We start from the raw sequence: 26,863 nt of genomic DNA, 5'->3' as shown, positions 1-26,863 counted from the left end.
CCATCGAAAATTGATAAATATAAAAATAAAATTGAGGAAAATAAAAGTAGGAATAACTTATTAACGAAATACAAATAAATAGATAAAAGTGCTATATTAGAAAAATATGAAGAACGAACGCAAAATGGATTTGTATGTCGTGTATGGCGAAACGATTTCATACAGATCGAACACACATGTGTGTCGTGTATGGTGCCTTTAATCAGAGAAGATAACAGAGAAAGTCAGTCAAGGGAGTTTATACGTTGTATATTTTTGAACAAAAATAATGCAGAAAAACTTCCTTCAATACGGATTACTTATTTATATATCTTTATTTTATAAATTATTTTAGAATTGCCATAAATAATATTTATATGTTATATACATATGTATATATTTCTTAACTTTATACTATAACTACCAACTAACCTATATTTTAATTAAGGGACTCAAAAATATTTCTAATTCTACTGCTTTATTTACAATAATGTTTTTTCCGTCGGCTTCTAAACCGTTTGAATACTCAACGTTTTTTTAGACTTTGCTGGATCCCACTGAATACCGACCACATGTTGATCACCAAAAACCTTTTTGTCTAAAAAAGTAAGTTATTTTATCAATATGGGTTTGAAAATATTGAGAATTAATTAAGACTTACCATATTTATGTTCATGCTGCTTACTACAATCTTTGGGGCAATAAAGAACAGTTAAATCCAGGTTTCCGAAGACTACGACCTCAAGCTTGGGTATATCGGTAGCCTGAATTGGAAATTCTGTAACTGGTTCAGAATTTGAATTAGAACCTGGAGTTTTCGTTGTAAATGTCCTTTTGTAAGTTTGAGGTGTAACTTGTGGTGTATTTGTATTTTGCACATTTCGTGTTATACGCAAATCGTTGGACTTAATATTCACGAGATTGTCTTGGAATTGTATGTCTACATGGGTTGTTCGAACTGTTGTGTACTCGACAGTCTCTTCTGTTGTAGATGTTATCATTGTATTTTGTGTTGTAGTAGATTGTGAACGTTTAGTTGAGAATAATTTGAAAGAGCTTAAGGGCAAATCACTCGTATGCGTCGTACAAGTAACATTGCTTCTTATTACTGGTAATCTGGCCGATAATGACCTGCTTGCGTCAGAATTTGAGTTAGAGAATTGAGGTATTCTTTGCTTGTACCCTTCATTTGAGATATTATTCTGAAACGCATCACAAATTCTTACAAGACCAGTGCTTTTTTCTAAGCTGCCCAAAGGGGTTTCTGGTTCAGCGGATTCCATTACACTTCCGGAACTTTTGTGGTGTTTGCTGATAAATTCTTTTGGATTTAAACTCTGATTTACTTTCAAATTTTGTGCAGGATTATCTTTTCTTGGAGGTAACAAAATATCCACTAGCTTTGAAATTTGATCAGAGTTTGCGAATTTTCTATCATTTTCGATGTCGGCAACACGAGTAGGTTCATATGTACTCGGAACTCTAACTTGGTACTGGGAACTGTAAGTGTCAATAGAGTTTGTGTCGCTATGATTTAATTCTACGATTTCTTTTGAATATGTTCTTATTTTCAAAGGAGTTGGGAGTGGTGTGCCTAGGTCGCATGGTTCTTTAATTACTTTACCTCTCGCTAGCGACAATTCCGTTGGCATAGTTTCTACGCTCTTTGTACTGTTTTTAGCACTCGTCAGTTGCTGTGTGTCATTGAATCGAACTTTATCGCACAAAGTTAGCTTCACTTCTGTGTTGGTGGAGTCGGATGATGATTTCATAGAAGGTTCTATTAAATCCTTAGAGATATGGTGATTTTTACTGTGTAAGTTTTCTGCTGATACTACTTTAGCCTCAGCTGTTGCTTTTGGTGGAGCTTCCGTAATTTTTAAAATTTTCATTTCCGTCGTAAAAGTAGACAGATGCGCTGCTACTGAGCTGTCCGTCATAAAAATTTGATTTTCACTTGAAGTAGAGTATTCATTTGAATATTCGAATTTGTTGTTAATTTTATCCCTAACCTGCCTTGGTCTCTTCAATGTCGTTGGTTCCGTTATTGCTAATGCTTCTATATTTTTTTTAATTGCTTTCATTGCTGTTCGTAAAGCAGATATCTTTGACGACCTCCCTGATTCTTTGTCTTGCTTATATAGCTTCATAGATTTTTTTTTTACAGCCGAAGTTTGGAGCTCATTGATTTTAGATTTTGTTTTTGTATTTGTTGTTCTGTCATCATCACCTTTAAAAATCTCTTTAATATTCTTGTTTTGTTTATTGTTTAACATTTTCTCTTTAAGTTTTGAAACTATTTGAGCATTTTTTCTAGAATTTTTCGGCTTTGTAGTATTTTGGCTCTTCCATGAACTTTCTTTGAGCATAAGTGATTTGCTGACACTTATCTGTGACTCTACATCTTCACTATCCCCTAAATCTTCATCTCTTTTCACTGCGGCGATATGACCAGCTTTATTACTTTCTGTAAAACTTTCCATCTCTTTAGCGGTGCTCTGGTTAGCAACTTCCAACGGTTGTATGGTGCTCATCGAGTCTTCTAATTGATTATCAGTATTGAAGCTTGAAATCATAATAGTTGATTTTTTTATGCTTTGGGAGTTAATTTTAGGAACTTCAGTAGTCAATTCTGTATCGGTACTATCTTCAAAAGTAGGCATTTCTGAGCAAGTGTATGTGGAAAGTTCTTTATCGTTTGGCTTTACGGAAGTATTTTTCAAGGAGTTGTGGATTTTTCTGGGGCCTGTAATCTTTTCCGTTGTAGTTTCCAATTCATCTCTAAAATTTTCAGATGAATTTTTAAACAAAGGTTTTTCTACGTTAATTACATCCAGTTTATTCGGTTCAATATTTAATTGCTGATATGTTGTCATGGATTGATTATGTAATTCAAAATTGTGTTTCGGCACATTTCTTTTAGCTGAGCGAACAGTAGTATTTAGCATTAATCTTGTTGATTGGGTCGTCGCAATGGATTCTTCATGGAGAGCAGATACTGTGCTTGAAAATATTACTTCCAAAGAGTTTCCATTATCTTCGTAATAACTGACATAGTTAGCATCGTGTAAATCATTCATTATACCTTCTGTATCTTTCCTTTTTGATTTTTCTGATGCGTTTAACGTTTTATTTCTATCGCTCGACAGCCCACTTTGTACGCATTTATCTGTTGTCGAAACTTCAGTGGTTTCAAAATCCGATTCATAGTCATCGTAGAAGCCAGGGTTTTGAAATTCATTGGAGCTGTATTCACTATTGACTATTTGTTCAAAGACATTGCTTTCGTTTGACTTAACTGGCTGGATCATTAAACTTGATCTTATACTTCTAATTTCATTGTGGTTTAAGGTGTTTGTAATAGGGTCAGGTGTTGTTTCTGAAATTATTTGATTTTGTGTCAAGTTTTGATATAATGTGTTGAAGAAAGTGTAATGAATAGTGAGTAAGTGTGGAATGTTGTAAGTAAAAAAGAGCTTAGTTCAGGTGTATCCGAACATTTCATACTCTTGCAACTTGCAAAGATTAAAGACCCTAAAATTTCTTCTGGTGCCGGAATAATTTTGCATAAAAAAATGTTGATAAAGATTTAAGCTAATCAAATTTGTTAAACTACAGTTCAACATATTTTTGTGCGATTTCTTTTAGTGGCGTGGCTGTGGTCCGCATACGCTTATGTATGAACAAGTCCTATGATTTTTGCCAACACGTTGCAAGGGTATAAAAATCATTTAAGGTCGTCGGAAACTTTGACTTTGCAAAGTCGTAGGCAGTTGACGTAGTTGTCGAAGGTACTATATTTCTAGAACATAGTGGTAAATAATTATGATTTATCGTATTGTAGAGTATCTCAATATAGATATAAATTATAGAGCATTGCTTTGAAAAGGAGGTCATATAGTACATAGTTGTTAGTCATTTAGAACGAGTCTTGTAATTAGTAAAATAAAAATCTACCGCAGGACTATTGAGAATGATCTGGTATCTTATATGTTAATAAATGGTTCTATTTGAAAGGTAATAATGTTATAAAAGTTTCGTATTACTATTGTATTCTTGGGTTTGTGGGTGATGATAACTAATAATTTAAGTGAGAAATTGTAACTTTTCTTTGTTATTTTCATCGTTCATACACACCTGAAGTGGAGGTAGAAACAGTTGGCTTAATTTTAGTCACTTCAATGGATTCTGTAGTGTTCAATGGAGAAGAATCACCTAGTAACGATGAAGTTGCCACAGAAAAATTTGTAGTTGGTGCCATATTTGGAGACATTGCCGTTATTTCTTCTTTTAGACTAGAAGTCACCGGAGGTAGAATCGGAGGATCAGCAGGCATAGAGGTTTGTATACTTCTTGAATGGGTTGTTGGTACTTCAGTTGTTGTGGAATCTGGTGAAAATAAAGTTGTTATGGGAAGAGAAGTGTGCGGTTGCGAAGCGGAAATGGGAACTGTCCCGTTTGTAATTATTTCGAAGGAAGAGGAGTGAACAGCCGGTGAACTCATATGCAGTGTATTTATTAAAGAGGTACTAGTGTGAGATTTTGTTGGTAAAGAGCGATCTTCAGCTGTAGAACTTGAAAAACTTGTTGACGACGACGGAGTTATTGAACTGGGTACTAAAGGAGTTGTAGTTATTTCAGCAGTTGATTTTAACCTGGTATTTGTTATAGAGAAGTCTCTAGGTAACGTAGATATAGTTGTGGAAAGTGGTGTAGAATGTTTCGTTCGTGATGAGTGAAGTATTGAGGAATCTGTTGATGAAAACGCACTTGTGGAAGATCTGGTTTGTAGTTTTGTTGGAACGAATGGAACGAAATCTATTAGTGAGTTGGATTGATCTGAAATTATGCCAGGAGAAGAGCCCACAATAGCTGGATTTAAAGATGTTGAAGTGAAAGCACCTACAACCACTGAATTTTTGGTCGGAATAGCTTTAGGTGCAAAGGTTTTAGTAGAAGTTTGGGAAGTATCGCCAACTGTTAAGGGCGGAGAAGTTGATGGGAGGATTATTGTATTCGAATTTCGTGTTGGCGATGAATTAGTTTGTGAAACGGGTTTTGTCGATGTTACGCCAAAGGCAAAAGCTGGAAATGGGCTTGGTGTGTGTGTAATTATTTTGATAGAATTTTCAGAGCTTTTATCAACCATTTGTTTAGATGGTGAAGTTGTTAATGAAGCAGGAAATTTTGAAGACGTGGTAGCTTGTACAGGAGAATCTGAGATCATTCTTTCGTTTGAGCTAACGCTGGCGCTGATTGTATCTAAAAAAAATAAATGTGAACTATAAATAACACTTTGAACTAGTAATATAATGTACCCTCTTTAGAGCAAGATAGGGAATATTCCGTTGGGTAATCACTATCATCCAGTGAGTCCATAGAATAATGTGCAGAATATATTACGGGAAGGTGGGGTAGTGGTGGTGGCCTGGGAAATACCAATTCGGATAGTTGTATAGAATCGCAGGGAACTTCATGTTGCGGCTGACAAGTACCCTTTGTAGGATCGAAAAACTCTAGCTCTGGACATCTGAAAGAAATACGTAAACATTGTTTAATATGCTGCTATTTGTCCGTCCTTAATTATTTTGCATACTTAAAGCGAGTTTGCAGATAGAGCGACCCTTCTTGCCTAACACATGTATAGTAGAGAGAACAATCCGTGGGCGTGCGAAAAGTGCCGTTTTGCAGACATGGTGGAAATTTGTGTTCACAGTCCTGAGGAATATACGAACTATGGAGTGAAACTTTTGTTGGATTGCAATGAGCGCCGCATATGCACTTTTCGTTGTGCGGCGAAAAAATGGTATTTCGTGGACACGAATGTATGTGTGCTTTAAGGTCTGCATCACATCTGTAGTATATCGAGCAATCTGTTGAAATGGGAAAGCGGCCAGGCTTTACACACACTGGAGTGTAGTCAGGGGTGGGATACGGAATGCACTGCGCTTTGGTAGCATCGAACGACTTTTAAAAATTAGATTAAAGGTATTTGTTGTTTAAACAAAAGCATATGCAACTATTTCATGATTTACCTGCAGGTTTTGACACTTTCCAAATATCACACAATCGGGCTTACAAACGTAGTAGTATTGCCGTTGATTGGGATGTGGCTTAATGCCCACAAAGTTGCTAGAACAACGCTTGTGCTGTTGGAAATTCAAAGTGAATATAGTGATGTAGTGGTATTTAATAATATTATTTTCTGGACACCTACATGATCGACCAACACTGGTACGCCTCCGCCGGGAAATGACCGCAATATACCACGCTTTTTGTCAAAAAAAGTACCAACTGGCTCATGGGGCTGTAAAGATATATCAGTATAAATTTAATAATAGGTCTTCAGTCTGCTCATTCCTACATATTTCACGTGAAATTGTATTTATGAAATAATACCTATAACTCTTGAATTAATCTTAATATGCCACAATAGTTAATTCTCAGAAACTCACCCAATAAGCCTGAGAATTCGGCTGAACGTAATAAAATGGGTGCACTGCCAAATTACTTTGAAAATGATGTTCAAATTGTGGAGTTGGTCTTTTATTTGCATTTGGCAAAGATCGGGAAAAAGCGTATCCCAAACTTGTCAATATGATATATTCTTGGAGAAACCGCTTTATTGTATAATGACGTGGAGACATTTTACTAAGTATTTTTGTGGCACAAGGAAACTTGGTTACAGCAATCAGTATTCAGTTAGTTCTACTCGCATATAATACACTTCACTTATTCAGCATGCAATTTGTACAAGCAATAATGAGTCACAGCTTTCATTTCAAATGCTGGTGGCCGCTTATGCAGAACGTTTTAATATTCTTAAATCTGTATTTGCACAAATTTTTTTTCTTTCAATCACTACTCTTCTAAACTGAACACACTTCACAAAGCACTTCCGTTTCCACTTTCCGCGCTGAAGGCTTTCGAATGCCGTGCTTAACTTGTTTCGTTGCTTCGCTTATTCTGGTAGACTTAAGGTATTGTCCACATTCGCACGGGCGCCAGTTTATTGCTTATTATAATTAAACACCAGTTGCAGTCTCGCCTCATGCAATGCTCCCGTTCGAATGTTCTATTTACATTTGGTGTGTAGCGTTTATAAAATGCATTTGTGCTCGACAGCGACGGCGACGGCGACGGCGTCGGCGCTTGCATAACGAGCTCGAAATGTGTACGCTGTGCTTTGTTGTTGGACTTGATAGCATGGTCTGCTCCGCTCGCAATTTTGAAAGTGCAGTAATGGGCGAGCAAATGAAACCACCAGTCGACCACCAGTTGTTTTCGTCAAATGTTTTATGTTAAAGCGCTTAAGCGATGATATGCGCGTGTCTTCTTTCAACGTCAGCAAGAAGACGTCCCAATAGCTGCTTTAGCGCTTCAAGTGCGCTCCCACAAAGCCAACGAAGATAAAATTATGTGAGTCATGCTGCCTGACACTTGAGAAAAGTGAACCATGCAAATAAATGAACATAGTGGGCAACTCTTCTTACCTTCTTCCTTTTCCTGTTCTCTTGCGCACCTAACAGAATCACCATGTTATGTCACTGGTGTAGGGTGTGGGGAAACCGTTTTGCCAAAATTATCTGAATTACTGTTGTATATAATTAAAAATATTAAAATTATTTTATTAATCTCCAAATATGTATGTATATATGTATATATAATACCAATTGCTACACTTGTGTTCAACGTAGCCGTTGAATTAATCTATTTGCTTGCATAATATCCAAATACGAATAGCAGAAACATTTCAGCTAAAGTAGTAAGTCATGTAGAGTTCGGAAATTAATTGTGGCTTATTGAAAGACCTAGAGAGACTAATCCCAAAGGAGAGATATTGCTATATTTATTAACATAGCTTGGTATCACGGTAGATCAATAACCAATAAATACATGTACACTTATAAGCATGCTTTTGTTTGGACCAGATATCGCAAATAATGAAGTTATATAGGGAACAATATTAAAGTTATAGAGGGAACACTTCTCCAGCCTGCTGAACAGCAGTGGAAGTGCAACATGTCGAGATGGCTACCCCCTTTTCCCAATCGATGACGATCAAATAGATGTTCAATTGTCCCACTATAATGGGGTTCAAACAAAGCAGCATGGGTCGATGCATTACCGGCAGAGCTATTCAAATACGGCAGCGAAGAACTAATAAGGTGCATGTATCAGCTTCTTCGCAAGATACGGTGGGATGAAAGCATGCCTGACGATTGGAACCTAAATGTGCTCAGCCCAATCCACAAAAAGAGTATATAAGTCTTATCGAGCGTAATGTGTCAAAGACTGAAGCACACAAACTGGTTGGACCTTATAAGTGTAGCTTTAAACCTAAAACAAAAACTACCGAATAAATTTTTACCATGTGCCAAGTCTTGGATACGATCCGTGGAAGGAAGATGACAACACACAACCCCATTCCATAAGAGTATACAGCTTCAGGCGTATCCCGATAATGTTAGTATAATTGGCCTCAACAACCCCGCCGTTAGTTCTGCTTTTTTAAAAGAGCAGTTTGGGTCTGGTTGTGAACGAGGACAAGACGAAATGTCATCCGTAATTAAATATATGTCGCGCATTTGCGACTTGACTAATACGTAATTGTTTACAGTCATAACTTTGAAGCCGTAGATAATTTCATTTACCTTGGTGGTCTCTATTATCAACACTAACAATATAATCCTTGAAATCCAACGCAGAATCACTCATACAACGGAGTCTACGCCAATCTATTTACTAGCAACCGATCGGTAATGTCGTGATTTGATCGGACTTGCATAGTTTAGCTGCACAAACATCCCAAATAATATGAGTTATAATAATAATATATAATCAGTGCAACTATGCACGACCGTTGCACCGAAAAATTATTTCCTACTAATAACGAAAACAAAAATAATAGTGGTTTCCGGAAACTTTTCTTAGTGAAAAGAATGCATATTAATTGTGAAGAAAGTCAGCGGTTCGTACACTTCTTGTTATTAAACATATATAATGTTTTAATAAAAGGCCGTTGCGGAGCTGTTGGTGAATGTACTACCGGTTAGCGGTCTGGCACATGCCCAGTAAATGTTGGCTGAACACATGTAAATAACGGCGCGTGCTAGTGGCGGCTAAATGCTTTCAGTAACCAAAAAGAAAATAAATTAAATTTAAAATTTTTTAAGCAATTTACTTATTTATGACCAAACAAAACTCTCTAAAATTCACGTTTCAGCTATAAGCTAAGTATGTACATATATTATAATAATCGCTGATTATCATATAGACCATAGGTATTCAAGATTGTATATGTATATACATGGATGATGAATTATGTGAACTATTTTTGCATAAGATAATTTTCGTACTCTTGCAACATGTTGCGACAGGTTATAATAGATGCCTTCATCGAACTCAAGTACCATCCCTTATATTTTATATGTATTTATATACCTGTAATAACGTTTTCGTCTTTATTCTAGTATACATACATATAAATATATAGTACATATGTATGTATGTTTGTAAGTGTTTATTTATTCACGAAGATATATATATTCAAAGCAATCACCAGTAACTGCCAGCGTTTTTATCCAATCATCAAAGCACTTAAAGAGGTAATTTTGTGTGATCTTGTTTGGCTCCTTCTGTGCTGCATGATCCTCAATCGTAGCGTAACGTCGTCCTTTCACTAAAACAAGTCACCGGGGGCCAGGTCTGGGGTAACGATGGCTACGGCACCGCTAACGTGTTGTTTTTGGCCAAATATTCGTGCACAAGCAACGATGTGTGGTGTGAGCAGAAGTTTGGTAAAGAGCCAAAAAATGCACATCTTCTAGACCCTCTGACAACATTTTGTACCACCGATAAACGTTGTGGGCGTAGAAGCCAAACTTGCTAAGAAGTAAATACAATAACTCGCTAAAGAAATACGTTAGTAGTATCAACATTGTTCTTGCATTTTATGCTATATAAATCTTTGCATAAATAGTACTGTTAAGCGAAATCTGATCTTTGTTCACTTCAAATAGTCCCCGTAAACCTAATATAACAATATAAACTTCCAGTGCGTTTATGCCGTATATATCGGCAACATGTCAGACATCTTGGCAAAATTAAGTGACCAAATAATATTTGAAACTACGTTGGTTTTATTGTAAATATCGCATACACGAATCAAATATACTCGTAGTAATGTAGGATGGAGTCATGTGTAGAAGTTCACGCAAGTGAGGAAAGTGAAGGCGAGCTAAAGTGAGAAGGCGAAACATTCCTTGCATAGGGTTGTGCGCTGGGTTTGGGACCCTCCACGTAAAAACACCACCCCCATGAAAACGCAACAACAGCCTCGGATGAGAGACCTCCCTTTTGATGACGACCGTGGCAAACGAAATAAGGACTACGAATTGAGGGCATGCACCTGCAATGTCAGGTCCCTTAATTGGGAAGGTGTCGCTGCCCAGCTGGTTGATGTCCTCGTAAAAATAAAAGCTGACATCACCGCGAGACGAGTAGGTCCTTGTGGCATTTACTACAGTGGCCATATAAAGGAGCGCAAGTTTGGTGTGGGTGGGATTCGTGATGGGAGAGAAACTCCGTCGCCGGTGAATGAACGTCTAGCCACAATCCGCATCAAAGCGAGGTTCTTCATCATATCGCTGATTTGCGCCCACGCCACGACGGAAGAGAAGGACGATGTGACCAAAGATGCCTTTAATGAGTGCTTGGAAAGGACTTATGAGAGCTGCCCCCGCCACGATGTCAAAATCGTGCTTGGCGACTTTAACGCCAGGGTGGGCAAAGAAGGTATCTTTGGCACTACGGTCGGTAAATTCAGCCTCCATGAGGAAACATCCCCAAATGGGTTGAGGCTGATCGACTTCGCCGGGCCCGAAATATGGTTATCTGTAGTATTAGATTCCAGCATAAGAAGATTTATCAAACCACCTGGCTGTCTCCGGATCGAAAAACCACCAACCAGATCGATCATGTTGTGATAGACGGAAGACACGTCTCCAGTGTTTTCGCACGCGCCTCTGTGCAGCAAAAAACGCACGCCATCAAACACAATTAAGGTTCGACGTCGAGAAGCTGTAATCACAACAGACAGCTGAACGATTTTCTACTCGGCTTGTACTCCTGCACTCTGAGAGCACTCGTCGACAACTCGGTATAAGGGAACTGTGGGACGGCATTTCAAACTCCTTACGTACAGCTGCAACCGAAACCATTGGTTTTCGGAATGTACAAAAGAACAGCTGGTACGACGAGGAGTGCCGTGTCGCAGAGGAGAGAAAACAGGCTGCCTACCTCGCAACGTTACGATCAACCACAACACGTGCGGGATGGGATAGATACCGAGAGTTGAAGAGAGAAGCGAGATGCATTTGCAGACAGAAAACGAAAGAGGCCGAAATGCGTGAGTACGAAGAGCTTGATAAGCTGGCCGACAGGGGTAATGCTCGCCAATCAAGAAGAAGAAGAAAGTAATATAAGATAATAAATTGTGATTTTAAAGTGTTGCCAATACTTGAAAGTATATTCTCGGCTTTGATCTTGGCAAGCGAACCCTTTCTTTCCTGGTGTTCTTCAACAAATTTTGTATAAGGTATTGCTTTTTATGCTCAGTTTTATTATTATTATTTTTTATTGCAGATGTAACCTACACAAATCGCATAATTTTATTTTACATAGCTTCCTTAAAATTAAGCTTTCAAAAATACACTTACAACAAAGTCTATACCGTCTATAGATGCATTTTCGTAATGTAACTTTTTGTTACGCAAACATGTTATGTAGCACGGTACGGAAGTGACATTTCTTATGTTTGCAATATTATACTGTAATTTACTTAATCTGCTGCATCTACAATGACTTTTAATTTCTTCTTTGTGCATTATGTTTATGTATTTTGTATGTGCTATAAGGCGGTCCTACACTGCGTGACGATTCTCAGCTTCTCCCTCTGTGGTCAGGCTGCGCAAGGATCTGGAATACATAAACTCAATTAAATATTTGAAAATAGTGAGAATTGTTAAAATAACTTATCAATTACATATTTAAAAAATTGCAATTCGATTTACTCCTGCAAATATGTAGATGCATTCGAACAACCTCTTCCAATTGCGGTCTATTGGGGTCATGTCAACATTTTCAAAAATTTCGAAGATTATTGCATAGATGCATGAATGTATGTTTTTTTGCTAGTGTAAACAGGTCTTCAGCTCTTGTGTATGTTATTAATAGAAACATTTCTTTTAAATTTATTAAATTCTGTAACAGCCATCCATAAATATGTATGTACGGAGGTATTCAATATATCGTCTTACCTTTCTATTCTCATCCCTTCATACATTTTATTGTGTTGATCTTTTTAAAAGAGAAGCAGCACTCAAAAATATATAACTGAGCCATTGAACTTTTTTTATTTTTTATTTTTTAATTTATTTAAATGAAGTTTTGTAAACTTTTTCCAAACTAATGTAATCTTTGTAATTTTCATAGAAAAATTTGTTTTGAAATAAGTTAATTTCTTTTTTTGGGTTTAACAAATTTATTTCTCTCTAAAAATTAAAATTAATCTTCCACACATATAGTACATACTCGTATGCTTATCAAACCTAACGTTTGGTTCTCAATATTCGATAAGAGTATGGAGTTGCGCATCTGCACTACGCCCCTTTATTGAGATAACTAGAATAATAACAACAATAATGAATGGCAAATTAAAATGTCACTTCAATTTAAGACGAAATCTTTTCGATTGCCTTTGAAACGTATCAGCGCTGGAAGTTAGAGCTTTTGATAAAATAATACTCATAGACGGTGCTGAAATAATTTTTGGTGAGTACTTGTTGTAGAAAATCGGCGAAAATGCATTGGTTTCGCGTTTCCTCAAGTTATTTTACTTTTGTTTGGGTTCGACGCGAATGCTTCACAATTTGAAGGTGCATACAAATATAAATATTTGATATGAGTTAAGTTGGCCTATGGATTATGTGTTGAGAAGAGATTTTGAACTAATATGTGACAAAAAAATACATAAAATAATATTTTTTTTAAGTTTTCAACTTCTAATAGTTCTTGAAAGTATACGAGTTTAATTTATAATCGAACCGTAATTATCATTGTTTTGTTTCTAGTTAATACTCTGACTTTCAAGGGCGTTTGTGAGCAGAAGGGTGGAGATTGGTGCAACTTAAGATGCCAAATAGCAGGTGGGCGCGATGGTTATTGCAACAAAGCAAACATTTGTAATTGCAGGCAAATGTAAGCGGAATGCTCCATGGAATTCGATATAATTTTAAATGTTTGCGTATACCTTGGGTATATGTATGAAAACTATCTCTAAATAAAGACATCTTTTTCTTATGAGTACTGTCATTTTCGTTAATACAGGTTCTCAAAAATCCACTCACGATTTTTGGGGAAGAAAATTAAATATTCATTGTATTTTGTACTAAAACGCACGTATTCTTCTCGGCATTAAGCGGAAGCTTCGAGTTTTTGGGCGCAAAAATATGGCATGAATATTTTCACATTCTAAAATTATTTTACGTAAAGTTATTGCATATACATAGTATGTACTTAATGGCATGTGAGGGTGTAGAATTCTTCCAATTTAAAAAGTGCTTAACTAAATATAAACGAATAATCGTTGAAATGGTTAACCAGCTTATGAAATTTTTCTTTTAAAATTTTAAAGTAAACATTCTAAAGAGAGTGCATAGTCAATTAATGTTTTCCTTTCGGCGTTACCCGACCTTATCATTTCACGAAAATTTCTTGTTTTTATAAGTTGTAATATCTAAATGTAGTCTACATTAGAGCAGGTTGATTTATAGGGAGCCAAAACACGAAAAAGTGGCGTATACGTGAATTGATTCACGGATCATTCTGAACAACTTTGCCTACGAAACTAGGGTCTAAAACCTCATAAACGTTTGTTTTTTAGTTTTTGGTATAACCGAATAATACTTAATACGTAGTCACATTTCCACAGACTATTGATCATTTGTTGGAATCGATCAGATCGCACTACTAAATTACATACGTATCTACCATACAACCGATTACTCAGATTTAGACCAATCAGTTTTAGACCAATAGTCTCTTACACAAAGTTGTTCAGAATGATCCGTGGAACATTTCTGCAGTTAATTTAATGCAATTTAATAGAAAAATCGACCCGCTTTAATGTATCTATATGTGTTTCGTGCATAACACCAACCAACACAACACCATAAATAATTTAAGCTTACGAACCTTGAGCGTTCGAACAATGATGGATCGGTATATATTGGTTCACTGGGGTCCTCAAATTGATGATTTGTGCTTCCGTTATTACGCATCGGATTTATTACGGGCAGTTGACACATTCGAGCTAAATTCCTATTGAAAAATTACCTATGTATACGTATGTGTAATGTGTATTTTAAAAAAGGTGCATACCCTGTGGCAAATGTTTTATGCAGACTGCCACCAAAGATTGACATATTCGCACGAAATGCATTCGCAGTGCGATTTGGCATTGCATTTCCACTGCCACTAGCCATTCGACCGATCTCACTGAAGCGCTCGTGCGTGCGTATCGAGGACTGCCCTAGAGAATGTATGGGAGAGTGCCGATCGGCAATTCGATTCTTCGTCATCGTGCTCCAGTAGCGTCTATTCAAAACAAACAAAAGATTTTACGTAAAATGTACCCTTTCCGATTCACTAAGTTTTCAGTCAATTTGCTCGTACCTATAAGCTAAGCCGGAGACCAAAGTGATGCTGAATAACAAAATCATAAGTAATATAATTGCTGTTATAAGGCCATGATACTCGGAGGGTGTCATGCACACGGTCTCAATCGGAGCAACTAGCTTCCGTGGGTAAGAGTCCTTTTCGATTTCCTCACGAGTCTCAAATACCTTCACCAATGGAAAGTAAGAAAAAATGCAATCAAAAATAAAAGCTAATCATTTATGTTTAAGTGTTCTCATATTGATACAATAATAATAATAAATAAGCATGTATATATTGACATTATCAATAATAATAATAAAAAATAAGCATGTATATAAATAAGTTCCCACAAGATTGCATTTTCAATGTCGCGAAAAAAACAATTTAAATACTAACACGTAAGGAAGGACTAAGGTCGGGTATAGCCGAACATTTTATAATCTTACAAAATTTTGGTTCGAGAAAGAAAGTAAGATTGGTGTTCGAAATTTCTGATATTATTTATAAGGGGCTAAGTCAAGTTTTCTCCCAACTTTATATATTTTAGGCAAACACATCCTTCATTTTCATTGAGACAAGTCATATATTGGACGATATATACGGTATGAAGTAAATCGGAAGTAAGAAAATCGTTGGATTAAGTATATGAGAGCTAAGAAATTTTTAATACACAGTGATGCTGTTCTCAGGAGAGGACTTTCTTTGAATCCCATACATTGACCGTAATTTTCAGTCAAAAGTCATCTATAGACTCTGAAGCCCACATTTCCGGTATTTGGGGGTTTAAATAGTTTTGGGTGGATTTGGAAAATTTTTGTCATAAGGTAGCGCATTTTAAATGAATTAATAGTGCAAAGCTTATCCCGTTCTATCATTTGCTTCGTGATTTGTGTACTGAAAAGTGAAAGAATTAAAAGGAATATATATTGTATTATATGAGAAATTGTTAGTCCAGAGGTTCTGTATGGTTGTATAGGTTTTCGATTAATAGCATTTTGTGGGCGTCCAAGTTGCACCAAGATAGCTTCATTTTTTACATAAGCTACGGCTTGCATCGACGGACGGACAGAGAGACAGTTATCCGAATTTCAACTCGTCTCGTCATTCTGATCATTTATATATAAGTCCATATCTAACTCATTTAGTTTTAGGTTATAAATACAACCGTTTTGCTTGGGTTCTTTGTCCTTTTCCCAAATAACTAGGAACTAACAATACTTACTATACTTTATTATTTGATTCTAAGGATAGTTGTTCATGTTAAAAACTATGATTTTATTTGGTTAAATTAGTGGTACTCATTTAATGTCGCAAACTTGTGGCATTTATTCCAAACTGCGCAAAATGGTAATATCGCGAAACTGCTTTTCACTTTTACATGCAATTTATTTTGCGACAAAATTGCAAATACAGACACTATTTTCTGCGGCATTCATGGCAAATTACCATTTTGCCACTTTGCGACTATTAGATAAATGCCATATTAAATGAGTACCCTTATTTTATAATACATTTATTCAAAACTGAAATTTGAATGCAACTCAGCGAAAGATAGGATCTCTTTGGCAATTCCTCGCATGCGCATATGACGACAAGATTCATATTTGCCAAAACTTACCTCAATCATTTCACGCACTTGTTCTGGTTCCTCTAACTCCTCATTGGACTTGTCATCTTTTGTAATCGCTATAAATGACACCATTGGGGTTAAAAATATATATACTTTGTCAATTGGTTTTTATATAAAAAGCTCCTTACTCTTGTTAAAGTCTCCAATCGTACCCAATACTTTGGTACTATTAACTTCAGAGAATTCGTCAATTAAACGTTCAGATACAGGTTTGGTATTTGTTTCGATTTCTGCAACATCGGTAAAATTTAGTGAACGTCTGCGCCGTCCGAAAGAAGGTTCCTGCCGACCAGCTGCACCTGGACAATAAGCAGGTTGGCAACCATCACGGCAAGTGCGAACTGTAGCTTCAAATACAAGGAAATTTGACTCGGGTATTTTGAAGGCATTGAAACGCGCCTCCAATGTGTCCCCATCACGCAGTTTATCAAGTTCGGGAAACACATAAGGATCCACAGGGCAGCTGTAATTGGAGATAGCAAATACACATCTCTCAATATGATTATTGGCCACTCACCCAAATCTATCAATAAGTTGTATGCTTCTACCCGAGTATGGATCACGTGCCACTACATTAGTGGCAAATATATCAGTTACGTGATTGTAACCATCTTGTGCCTCCAGTCGGAAAGTCAGTGGGTCTCCCACTGCTATCGTGGTTGTTGGGCGTCCTTGATAGAGAATCATTAGACGGACTTTAGAACTTAGTGTATTCTCCGCAGGAAGGTATTCAATGGGTATAGGACTGCCAGATCTATCGGATTCAGAAAGACTTCATACAGAAACATATTATTTCCGAAGCAACAAAGTTTAACAAAAACACAAGACCTCTCGTTATCTTGGTTTCCATATCACTTCGTTGTGTTACATATAAAGCAAGATACCGGGATTAGTGAGAGCTAATTAAAATTAATGTATATTGTGGCCATGACCATAGTGAAACCAAAGACCTTTGTCTCACTTGTGTTCAGCCTTATGAATAGAGATTGGACAGTCGACTAGCTAAGCAAATGTGCAGATTAACTAGTGAGTGTGCTATAAGATTACCGCATGCGTCGTAAACTTGGTTCCAAACATATTTGAAAGAAGTATTCGGTACAAAATAAAATCTAATTCTATTGTGAGTACATATAAAAGAAGAGAAGATAATTTTGGATAAAAAATTAAATGACTAGCCATATGGGTTAATCATTTATCAGTTATATGACACGTATATATCATATCAGACAGAAGTTAATGAAATTGCCGATAATAATCATTCAATTAAGGAGCCATTTATATACAATTTTCCCTCTGCAAATCCGAGATTTACTATAATATGTAGTACAACAATTATTTTAAAAATTTTTTCGAGTTGGGACGTGATGAAGGCTTATACCAACACAATATGCTTTACAGATTTATATAAACGAATTTTTTTTAGACAAATAGAGTAACCGCTCATGTTGGCGAACTACTCACTACACAATTGTGAAACTTCATATACGCCTACAAGTATGCTACAGAATTCATCGGTTTCTACAACTGACCACTTCAGTTCGTCTGGCTTACCCTGCACCAATATAACCGGAAGTGACAACTGCTTCCCCCGGTCCACGGAAGACGCAAGTTAAATTATATCGTTTGTCACGACTGGTCTGCACATTATCAGAAAATTGCACAACAACAATGTTGGTCAGCGTGTCGCCATACTGCAAATATAATTAAATTACTTGGAATATGAAGACATTGTAATGGTAGTTAGTGAGATAAAGAGATTTAAATTTGGTATACTCTTTGGGTGCCGCAATCGGGATAGCCTTGTGGACCGCTGATGCGTAGCACATTTACAGTGCCACCGTTGCCGCGGAAGAAGCATCTAAAAAATCGTGACATATAAGTAATTGAAGAAACATTATACTGTCAAATATACAATGTGAACATTGTACGTACCGGTCATAGTACCCATATGTATAGATACGTCCAAGAAATCCTTCCGGAGTGCGTATAGTGAATTCCATTCCCTCCTCGTTGCAAGTCTGCGTCACTGAAATTCTCATATGTTTAACTTTACTCTCTGGTTTAAGCACGTTATCCACTCACCATCCATACACTCGCCATCACTACGACCCAAACTACGCTCGTAGTAATCGTAATTAGCCGCATCGAAATTGCTTGGATCATGGACGTCCAGTTCACGTGAATCCCGATCACTTAGCTCACAATTGGGCAAATCGCGCTCATCGTAGTTTGTAGCGGCGGCATCCCTGTTGAAGGAAAAGATTTAGACTTGTTATTTTTGGCTTATTTTAGCATACCTGTAATTGAAGCTACGACAAATAAATTCTCGAGATTCAATACACTCTCGTTCACACTGTATTAGAGAGGGCACGACTAGTGACCGCCGCACATAGTGTCGGCGCATTTTGTGTCTTGCTGCGATTTGTTTGAAATTGTCAGTCTCCTCACAACGCGTCACGGGGGGCCGTGATGAACCACCGCCGGACGCTACTGGTCCAATGTTTCCAGCTGCCCCATAGGGATGTAATGGTGGTGGCAACGGTCGATTGTCGTCAAGTAGGGGTGGAGCACCCAGCCCATGTCCATAGGGACGATTGAAGGGACTTTCATAGTGAGGATAGCCGCCACCACCACCCAAAGGTCTTCTGCCGATAGGTCCCTCGTATTCCCTATCATAGCCACCATAACGGTCGCCATAGCGTTCCTCGTAATCTACATCAAAATAATGTGGTGGCGGAGGTGGACGATCATAACCTAAATAAATATACTCAAGTATTTATTACTTAACCTCCGATTTGAAGAAATTTCAAGTTAATAACACAACAGAATGTCTAGTTGGTTAGTGCATTTAATAATTTGCCATGAGCTCACCTGGTCTTACGCCACTGCTGCTACCACTGCTACCATATCGATTGCCATATTTATATATATCGATGGGGTAGCGGTCAGTACCTACCGGAAATCGGTTTGGTGTAGAGGGGTATTTACTTATGGTTGTGGGTGGCACTAAAGGTGCTGGGGGATAACGCTTTGCTGAATCTGGTTCTGGTCTTCGAGCAGTGTGTATTAAATCATCTGGAGGATAACGGCCATCTGGTCCAAATCGTTGCGGGGGTTGGCCACCCCGTCCATCGGTCAACAAAGGGTAGCGCGAGTCAATGGAGGAGGGACGAAAACGTTTATCAAGGAAGAAGTTGTCAGGGGCATCGCGTCCAGTGTAGCCATATACAGGATCTCTTTCCGGTGGATAGCGTGAGGGGTACCTACTAGCATAACGATCTTGTGGGTAACGGCTTGCAGTAGCATAAGGACGATAGGGTAGATCATCATCCGGAGGATAAGGTCTAGTGTGAGGCAGATCACCGGGTAATCCGTTATCGTTGATTGAAGGTATGGGATAACGGCCTAGAGGGCGGGGAGAATACGGACCCCGACGTGGATAGCCTTCAATTGGGTAAGGATCACTACCGCGATATCGTTCACGGTTACCCTCGCCATAACGACCTGGTGGATAACGATCGTTAAAACCTGGATAACGTTCACGTTCACGTTCACGTTCACGATCACTGATCGGGAAACCATCTCGATCCCCAAATGGATATCGATTTCGATCTCCAGGATAACGATCACCACCAGGATATCTATCACGATCATGCTCCCTAATAAGAAAACTATCACGATCACGATTACGGTCACGGTCACGATCGAATGGAAGACGATCATTGGGATAACGATCACGCTCTCCTGGGTAACGTTCTCGATCACCTGGATATAAATCTAATCCCACACCCGGATAACGATCACGATCACTTGGATATCGCTCTTGATCGCCAACAGGAAAGCGTCCCGGTGGAAAGCGTTCTTCATATGGATCGCGACTGTCAACAGATGATGGATAACGACCATCGTTAGCGTACCGGTCACCACCGCCGCTCCCGCTACCTGGATAACGATCTAGGAAAGGAGTGTTAATAAAGTGTTAGTTGTTAGTTTGTTAGCGGGTATCTTTATGTAATCACACATAAGAATTACAATATTAAAGAAAGTTAGAAATAAAAATTTAGTAAATGTATTACAGTTAAACATGAACTAACAATTATAATTGCATGTCTCAAACCTACCATATTCATTAGGTGTTGGATAGCGATCGTAAGGGCGTCCGTAATCATCAGCACTACCACCAATAGGTGTCCCTGAACCAGCCGTACCGCCACCGGGAACGGGGTATCTACCACCGCTACTGCCTCCAGCTCCCGTGCCATAACGGTCGTCATCTTTAATGGGGGGTCGCCAATTGGAGCTTCCATGCTCACTTGGTCTGTGACTGCCACCATTGCTAATGCCACCGTGTCCATCCGTGTCGCCACCGCCAATCACGTTCACTTGCATAAAAATAACACAATCAGAGAAATCTGTAGCAACGGAATTGCTCTACTTACGCATTAGATTCTCGTAATAATCGTAGTCTGCGTCGTAAATAATACGCATACCATCCTTTTGATTGTAACGACTCAAGCGGCAAGTGCGAAAGCGATCACTGTAAACCGCCGATCTATAAGGAAAAGGTAAATAAATACACGCGTTAAAGATCAAGCATTTAGCGTGGCAAGTTTATTTAATGAATTTCATTCAATCACCGAACAACTATTTATTGCCAGCTACTTGAAATGTTAACGGGACAACATAGAAAAAAAGACCGTAGTGACAGTTATGTCTGCTTTCAACTTGTTGCGCTAATTAGTTTACAATGACAACCACAACTCTAAGAATAAAACAAGAAAAACGTTAACTTCGGCTGCACCGAACTTAATACACCCTTCACAGGTGCATTTCTTTTAGTAACTGTGTGTTCAGTTTGTACGGAAGCTATATGCTATAGTAATCCGATCTGAACAATTTCTTCGGAGTAATCGATGCCAAATTTTGTGAAGATACCACGTCAAATGAGAAAGTTTTCCACACAAGCCCCTGATTCCGATCGTTCGGTTTGTATGGCAGCTATATGCTATAGTTAACCGATCTGAACAATTTCTTCGAACATTACATTGTTGCTTTAAATTTCGTGAAGATACATTGTAAAATGTAAAATTTTTCCATACAAGAAGTTGATTCAGATTGTTACAGTGGTCCGCTATCGGCAGTTGTGACAAACGAGCAGCTTCTTGAAGAAAAAATGACGTTTGCAAAATTTCAAAACGATATCTTAAAAACTGAGGGGCTAGTTCGTATATATACAGACAGACGGACATGGCTAAATCGACTCAGCTGATCACTGATCAGTTATATATATACTTCATAGGGTCTCCGACGCTTCCTTCTGGGTGTTACAAACTTCGTGACAAACTTAACATACCCTGTTCAGGGTATAATTACAAGACATGAATGAATGCCTTAAACTGCGATTTCTAAGCACAAATTCATTTCTTCTTCATAATGGCATAGGTTACATACATATACAATATTTGATATAAAAGTATATATAAAAAAAGTTTTAACGTCGGCACAAGGAGTCCGTTATTGAAAATACAATATCTTTCTCAACAGGAACAACCGCAACGAGGTGGATAAGTTGTCTTAAGATATACACTTTATATTATTTTCGTGAATAAGTTCTTTACCAAGATTCTATTGTTGGTCACTTAGTATAGTTTCCAGGTTCACACAATATTGATTTGCTATAAATTTTTATTGAATTTACGAACTTACAATAAGTTGTTAAAATCATGGTTGCATATATTTGCGGTACCTACCTTTGCGGAAATTTGTTTTGAAATTCTAATCAAAATGCTTCAACAATTCATCTTTCTACTTTATACTCATATTAGTAAGAGCACTAGTTTCTTGATATCGGTGATAATATTTACATTCGTTGACCCAATCGTTTATATGTAGCAGAAAATATATATCAGTTGCATCATCCACTTACCGACACTGGAAGCTAGTTTGACGCAAACACTCGTCGAGGCATTCGCTCAAGGAGCGGCCAGTAATCTCGGAATGAAATTCGCCTCCCAGACGTGAGTTTCGGTAACGCTGAAAAGCCGTGTCTGGTCGGCGACCCGAAGAAAATAAATGCGACGTAACGGAATTATCTGGATAATCAGTGGCACGTTCTGCAACAATGATAAATTGAGATAGTGAAATCAAATGAATAGCTAAAAAGGTTTGTTTTAAAAATAATATTTATGGGCAAACGAGGGTATGTTTGCTATGGTTGGGTATTTCTACACAAATATCTCTTTCACTTACGGTTGTCTAAGCAGACTAAATCGTAAAAATGGTGTGTTGGACTGGAACTGATACTGATGTCGTCTTTCTGTGAAATAGAATCCTCCTCAGACAAAATGCACTGCTTCGTCTGATCATCAAACTCGACAGAACGACAGAAGTATCTGAAATTGCAAAACATATGCTATGCTGGTAATTATTTCATTATTTTTGCACAAGGAACGGCAACTAAATTATTATGTAATTTCGTTGCTGTTTTCAAATGGCGCTTCTTACTTCTCGGCGCGTAGACACATAGTCTGACATTCCTCCAAAGTCATGTTATTGAAAATATCCACTTCGAAGGGACCGCCTAGTCGCTTATTCTCCTCCTTAACGAACACGGCCAGACCGTCACAACGTCGCTCAGCTACGAAAAATTGATATTTAATTGCTTGGACCAGGTGTATACTTCGGAATATATGAACATATGTGTGTACGTAAGGAAGTTTTCGATAAGTGGCATTTGTTTTGATTTGAATGATTAGAAGATATACGCTTGGCCGGTTATTAAATGTATGTGTGTTAGTAAGTGCAAATAGAGCAAAATGAAAAGGACTATGAAACTGGATTTGCGTACCATTCAAGCAGGTGTTTTCCAAGTAGTCAGAGTTGGGGTCATCTTCCAGTAATTCTGGATGTGTGCGGCGTGTGAACCTGTTGATGGGGATATAAATATTTAATTTGCAATAGTTATGTTCACCCAAGTACAATGTAGACAACTATCACTGAGTATTTTTAGATAAAAGCTTTAAAGACTATAGAGCTGTGCATCTTTATACTGAACCAATCGATATATGTATGTACATAGATTCATATGTACCACTCACCTGCTTAACGTACAGGAACGCATTGTAGAGTCAAAATTGGCGGAGCGGCAAACGAATGCGAATTCATTCAAACACTTATCCTCACAATCCGAACGATTCGCTGCCGTAAACTGTATGAATACAAACTTGAATGTGTTAACGATAAAAGTATTACAAGTACTGAGAAACCAAATACAATAATCATAGCAACAACAACGATAATATTAAATAAGTAACAATTATAGTTAGCTGATAGTCATCACACACACACCTCCTTAACATCCGAGATTGGTAATTTCAATTTCTTGCGCGGATGCCGCTCGAACACATACCGCCTACTGGGACATTCTCTTTCCGGGCGATTCGCTACAAGTTATGAAGCAATAAATGCATTGATTTAATTATATAGAATCTAATGATATTGGAATTGGGCATTCTGCTCTGTGCTGGTACTTACAGGTCAAGCAAATCTCATTGAAATGCACACTATTTGGTACCAGCATCAGACTGCCGATACCCTCAGGGCCTGCTTGTTCAGATGTTAGGTAGCAAAGGGATTCTTCGTATTCGGAGGTGCCGCCAAAAGAGGTGATGCGACTGCCTGGTTGAAAGTCGAAGCTGGTGCAGGTGCGCACCAAGTTGTTGGTGCCGGTGCGATCGCGCAGACACAAGTCTTGGCACTTTTCTAAGACTCTAAATGGGGGCGCTGTGTCGCGCACTACATCATCGTCGTAACCCTGTAGTTGTTGGTTGGGCAGTCGTTCGTATAGGACGCGTCCCAAACCATTCTTACACGTTGTTTGTGCTACGGAGATTGGCAACGCAACAAATTGGCGGTTTAATGTAATTGTGATATGAATATGGAATGCTCACCGTAACTGGCTTGAAAGCCTATACTAAATACTACAGCTAAGTATATAAAATCAAATGTTTGCTTGGAGTTTGTCATTGCCTTAGTGAGCCTAATGAGTACTGACTATATTTTTCGTCTTTCCAATGATTTGGTTGTATTTATTTATAAGACGGTCGGCGGATCTGCTCACATTCTTACAGATCGCATACTTATTAGTCTAAACTGAAAGCATAGAAAAATATATAACGGTAATATATGTAATTTTGTAAGAACATACATACATATTTGATAGTGTTAATATTTACTGTAGTACTATGAAAGTTTTAGTTACATAATATGCTAAAACAAAACCATCTCGTCCAAAAACATCAGCCCAAAATTGTTAATGTATACTTGTTTAAAGTTTTTCGCTACTACCTATAGAAAAATCGTTATTTGGATTACTCATACTGGCAGATGATTTGCTAATATTCACACTCATATTTGAAGAACCTCGTTCAAAGTAGACTTTGACCACATAAATGGGAGTAATAAAAAGAGTACCTGAAAACAAGTGGAAATTTCTCTTAATGGAAAATATTGAATAAGGTCCAAAAACTTGTCGGTGCATTATAGGAGGTCGATTCGCATTGGAAACATTTGTAACAGGATTTAATCTCTGTTAATCTTCTTTCTAACCGATGGAAAAGATCGCATCTGCAGCCGTTCTCACGACAGTCGGGTCTACGTAACCGAACGCGGATTTTTATCCGGCCAAGGACTGTCAACTCGGCAGAATTCTGCCGCTACAACAACAACAACAACGCATCTACTGATAAATATGTAGATTCGATACTTGTTCTAGGTTGAAAATTCCCTATATTAAAAAAAAAATTACTCTTTTAATAGAAAAACTTAAATGGACGAGCAAATGCAATAGCAATATGGTATTTGCAATATAAATATTCCATACGATTGAACTAAGTAACGGCAAAAAATTCTGGGTACAAATTAAACAATATTTTTACTATACACTTTAATAAAATACTTAATAGTAATTTCATGATTAAATTATTTTAATTCTTCAATTCATATACTACTAAATATTATTGTACCAGAAAATGATTTTGACCTAAATAAAGTGATATTATGACCATTTAGAATCAGACAAAATACAAAGGCTAAAAATTTGAATTAGCCAACGGAAAGCTGCAACTCTTACCCTTATTACATATGTATATTTGTATGTATGCATTTTTGATATATACAAAAGCTGTTAAAACTATTGTGGGGCATTTAAACACATATGTACTTTTGTTGTTGCTTAACCGTCACTCGATGGAAGCTGCTTTTTGGTCAGTGGGAGCACTATGCGTAACGAAATGACTATCAAAGTGATTACCATAAGCCAACAAATATGAGGTACTTGAGTTCGTGGGCAACTCATTCCAATGCTTGAATTCGATTTTCCAGCGATCATCTTTTTATTGTGAACAGCATGGCCGGATGTTGGTTCCGGTTCGATGTATGTGTATGTTGCGTACGGTTTTCTATATACCATACATGAGTTTGTTAAAAGTGAAAAATGTCAATTGTCACTTTGACATTTATTGTTCACTTGTTCATTCGTTCTAGTTACTTTATTTGCTGGTTTTGTTGTTATAGCAGAAGCGTGGCATATTTGCCACACGGCGTTGGCATTCGATTTGGATAGCTCGCCCACTTTTCCTACTACTGTTATATCTCTTGTGGTGTTGAAGAATGTTGAAACATTTCCGTAAAGTCGAAGTAAATGTACTTTTGTAGCATTAAGCCTTATAGCCACAAAAATATTAAGTGGGGGTTAAAAATTCCGTTATAATTGAAATCAGTGAAGCAAACGTTATAATAATATATTTTGAATGTGATCAATGAAATTAGAGTAAATATTGATAAATGTAACTTAAAGACATTCATTTTAAAAATACATTTATATTTAGAACAAAATGTGGTCAGATTATAAAGTATAGAAAAGCTTATTCCACTAATTAGTTGAGTAAGCAAAATATATATGTTAAAGAATACATGTTAAAAGTCTTATTGAACTTTTCCTATATGTTTATACAAATTATAACAAGATGCTTTTAGACGTCTGGCTATATTTCAATATGAGTCCAAAATGCATTTTAATATTCGACATTTTTGCACAATTTTGGAAGAACGCAATACTCCTATAATTATACATCAATCGGAGACTAAAGTATGTATTAACAGCTTTATTCTTACTCTTAGATCAAGATAATATTGGTCCAAAACCACCAACGCAAGCTTTACGCGTTCTCCGCTCTGCTTTCAGATCATTAAATTATACCATTATGAGGTGAAGCATTTATTTTAACTTACTTTCATATATTTTCACCACAAATCTTAAAGGAATCAAAGCTATCCTTGTTTAATTTTCCGATAAAATGCTTTTCGAAAAGTTTTTATTAGTATCTTACTTAACATAACATTCAATTTTTTTTGTTAAATTCACAAATCCGTAAACGCGCGTATTCGCAACAAATTTCACTTTTCTACTTTCGTCTTCGTCCTTTCGACTTATTAGAATTTAAATGAATTTTCCTTTTTTGAATTTTCGTAGGA

At 37.3% G+C, this 26,863-nt stretch overlaps 3 protein-coding genes across 6 annotated transcripts; 1 reads left to right on the top strand and 2 right to left on the bottom strand.

Annotated features, from left to right (window-relative positions):
* Positions 1-407: 407 nt before the first annotated feature.
* LOC108973271 (mucin-17-like) lies at positions 408-6,984 on the bottom strand. The gene is made up of 8 exons (XM_018940403.1): positions 6,435-6,984; positions 6,197-6,286; positions 6,015-6,128; positions 5,576-5,946; positions 5,298-5,509; positions 4,117-5,241; positions 641-763; positions 408-577 (listed from the first exon to the last, which is right to left on the bottom strand). Exons 1-8 carry the CDS (start codon positions 6,624-6,626, stop codon positions 489-491), a joined length of 2,316 nt encoding a protein of 771 aa, XP_018795948.1. The 5' UTR covers positions 6,627-6,984; the 3' UTR covers positions 408-488.
* Positions 6,985-11,612: 4,628 nt separating this feature from the next.
* Positions 11,613-26,863, bottom strand: LOC108973270. Of its 4 annotated transcripts, none has more exons than XM_018940398.1 (24): positions 26,621-26,863; positions 24,280-24,481; positions 23,864-24,211; positions 23,678-23,772; positions 23,428-23,552; positions 23,178-23,254; positions 22,835-22,967; positions 22,580-22,722; positions 22,257-22,443; positions 20,770-20,882; positions 20,452-20,712; positions 19,202-20,284; positions 18,628-19,084; positions 18,413-18,576; positions 18,263-18,356; positions 18,104-18,188; positions 17,882-18,021; positions 16,848-17,102; positions 16,459-16,793; positions 16,319-16,386; positions 14,716-14,885; positions 14,422-14,637; positions 14,236-14,361; positions 11,613-11,958 (listed from the first exon to the last, which is right to left on the bottom strand). In XM_018940398.1, the coding sequence occupies exons 2-24, from the start codon at positions 24,353-24,355 to the stop codon at positions 11,904-11,906; spliced, it is 4,806 nt and encodes a 1,601-aa protein (XP_018795943.1). In that variant the 5' UTR covers positions 24,356-24,481; positions 26,621-26,863; the 3' UTR covers positions 11,613-11,903. The 4 variants fall into 4 exon arrangements, with proteins under 4 accessions (XP_018795943.1, XP_018795945.1, XP_018795944.1 ...); XM_018940400.1 differs by having other exon boundaries at positions 16,848-17,084; XM_018940399.1 differs by having other exon boundaries at positions 23,428-23,537.
* Positions 12,701-13,341, top strand: LOC108973196. The gene is made up of 3 exons (XM_018940264.1): positions 12,701-12,761; positions 12,831-12,917; positions 13,113-13,341. Exons 1-3 carry the CDS (start codon positions 12,701-12,703, stop codon positions 13,241-13,243), a joined length of 279 nt encoding a protein of 92 aa, XP_018795809.1. The 3' UTR covers positions 13,244-13,341.

Source organism: Bactrocera latifrons, unplaced genomic scaffold, assembly GCF_001853355.1.
Source record: "Bactrocera latifrons isolate USDA-ARS-PBARC rearing strain unplaced genomic scaffold, ASM185335v1 scaffold_47, whole genome shotgun sequence".
NCBI lineage: Eukaryota > Metazoa > Arthropoda > Insecta > Diptera > Tephritidae > Bactrocera > Bactrocera latifrons.
This window is presented reverse-complemented; position numbering and strand designations above follow the sequence as displayed.

Coding starts and splice junctions, on each gene's coding strand:
- LOC108973196 (XM_018940264.1), top strand. CDS start 12,701: ATGTCACTTCAATTTAAGACGAAATCTTTTCGATTGCCTTTGAAACGT. Junction 12,762..12,830: donor GAAACGTATCAGCGCTGGAA/GTTAGAGCTTTT, acceptor TACTTGTTGTAG/AAAATCGGCGAAAATGCATT. Junction 12,918..13,112: donor GAATGCTTCACAATTTGAAG/GTGCATACAAAT, acceptor TTTTGTTTCTAG/TTAATACTCTGACTTTCAAG.
- LOC108973271 (XM_018940403.1), bottom strand. CDS start 6,626: ATGTCTCCACGTCATTATACAATAAAGCGGTTTCTCCAAGAATATATC. Junction 6,287..6,434: donor CGAATTCTCAGGCTTATTGG/GTGAGTTTCTGA, acceptor ATATCTTTACAG/CCCCATGAGCCAGTTGGTAC. Junction 5,947..6,014: donor GAAAGTGTCAAAACCTGCAG/GTAAATCATGAA, acceptor AATTTTTAAAAG/TCGTTCGATGCTACCAAAGC.
- LOC108973270 (XM_018940398.1), bottom strand. CDS start 24,355: ATGACAAACTCCAAGCAAACATTTGATTTTATATACTTAGCTGTAGTA. Junction 22,723..22,834: donor ATGTGTCTACGCGCCGAGAA/GTAAGAAGCGCC, acceptor TTGCAATTTCAG/ATACTTCTGTCGTTCTGTCG. Junction 20,713..20,769: donor TTATTACGAGAATCTAATGC/GTAAGTAGAGCA, acceptor TTTTTATGCAAG/TGAACGTGATTGGCGGTGGC.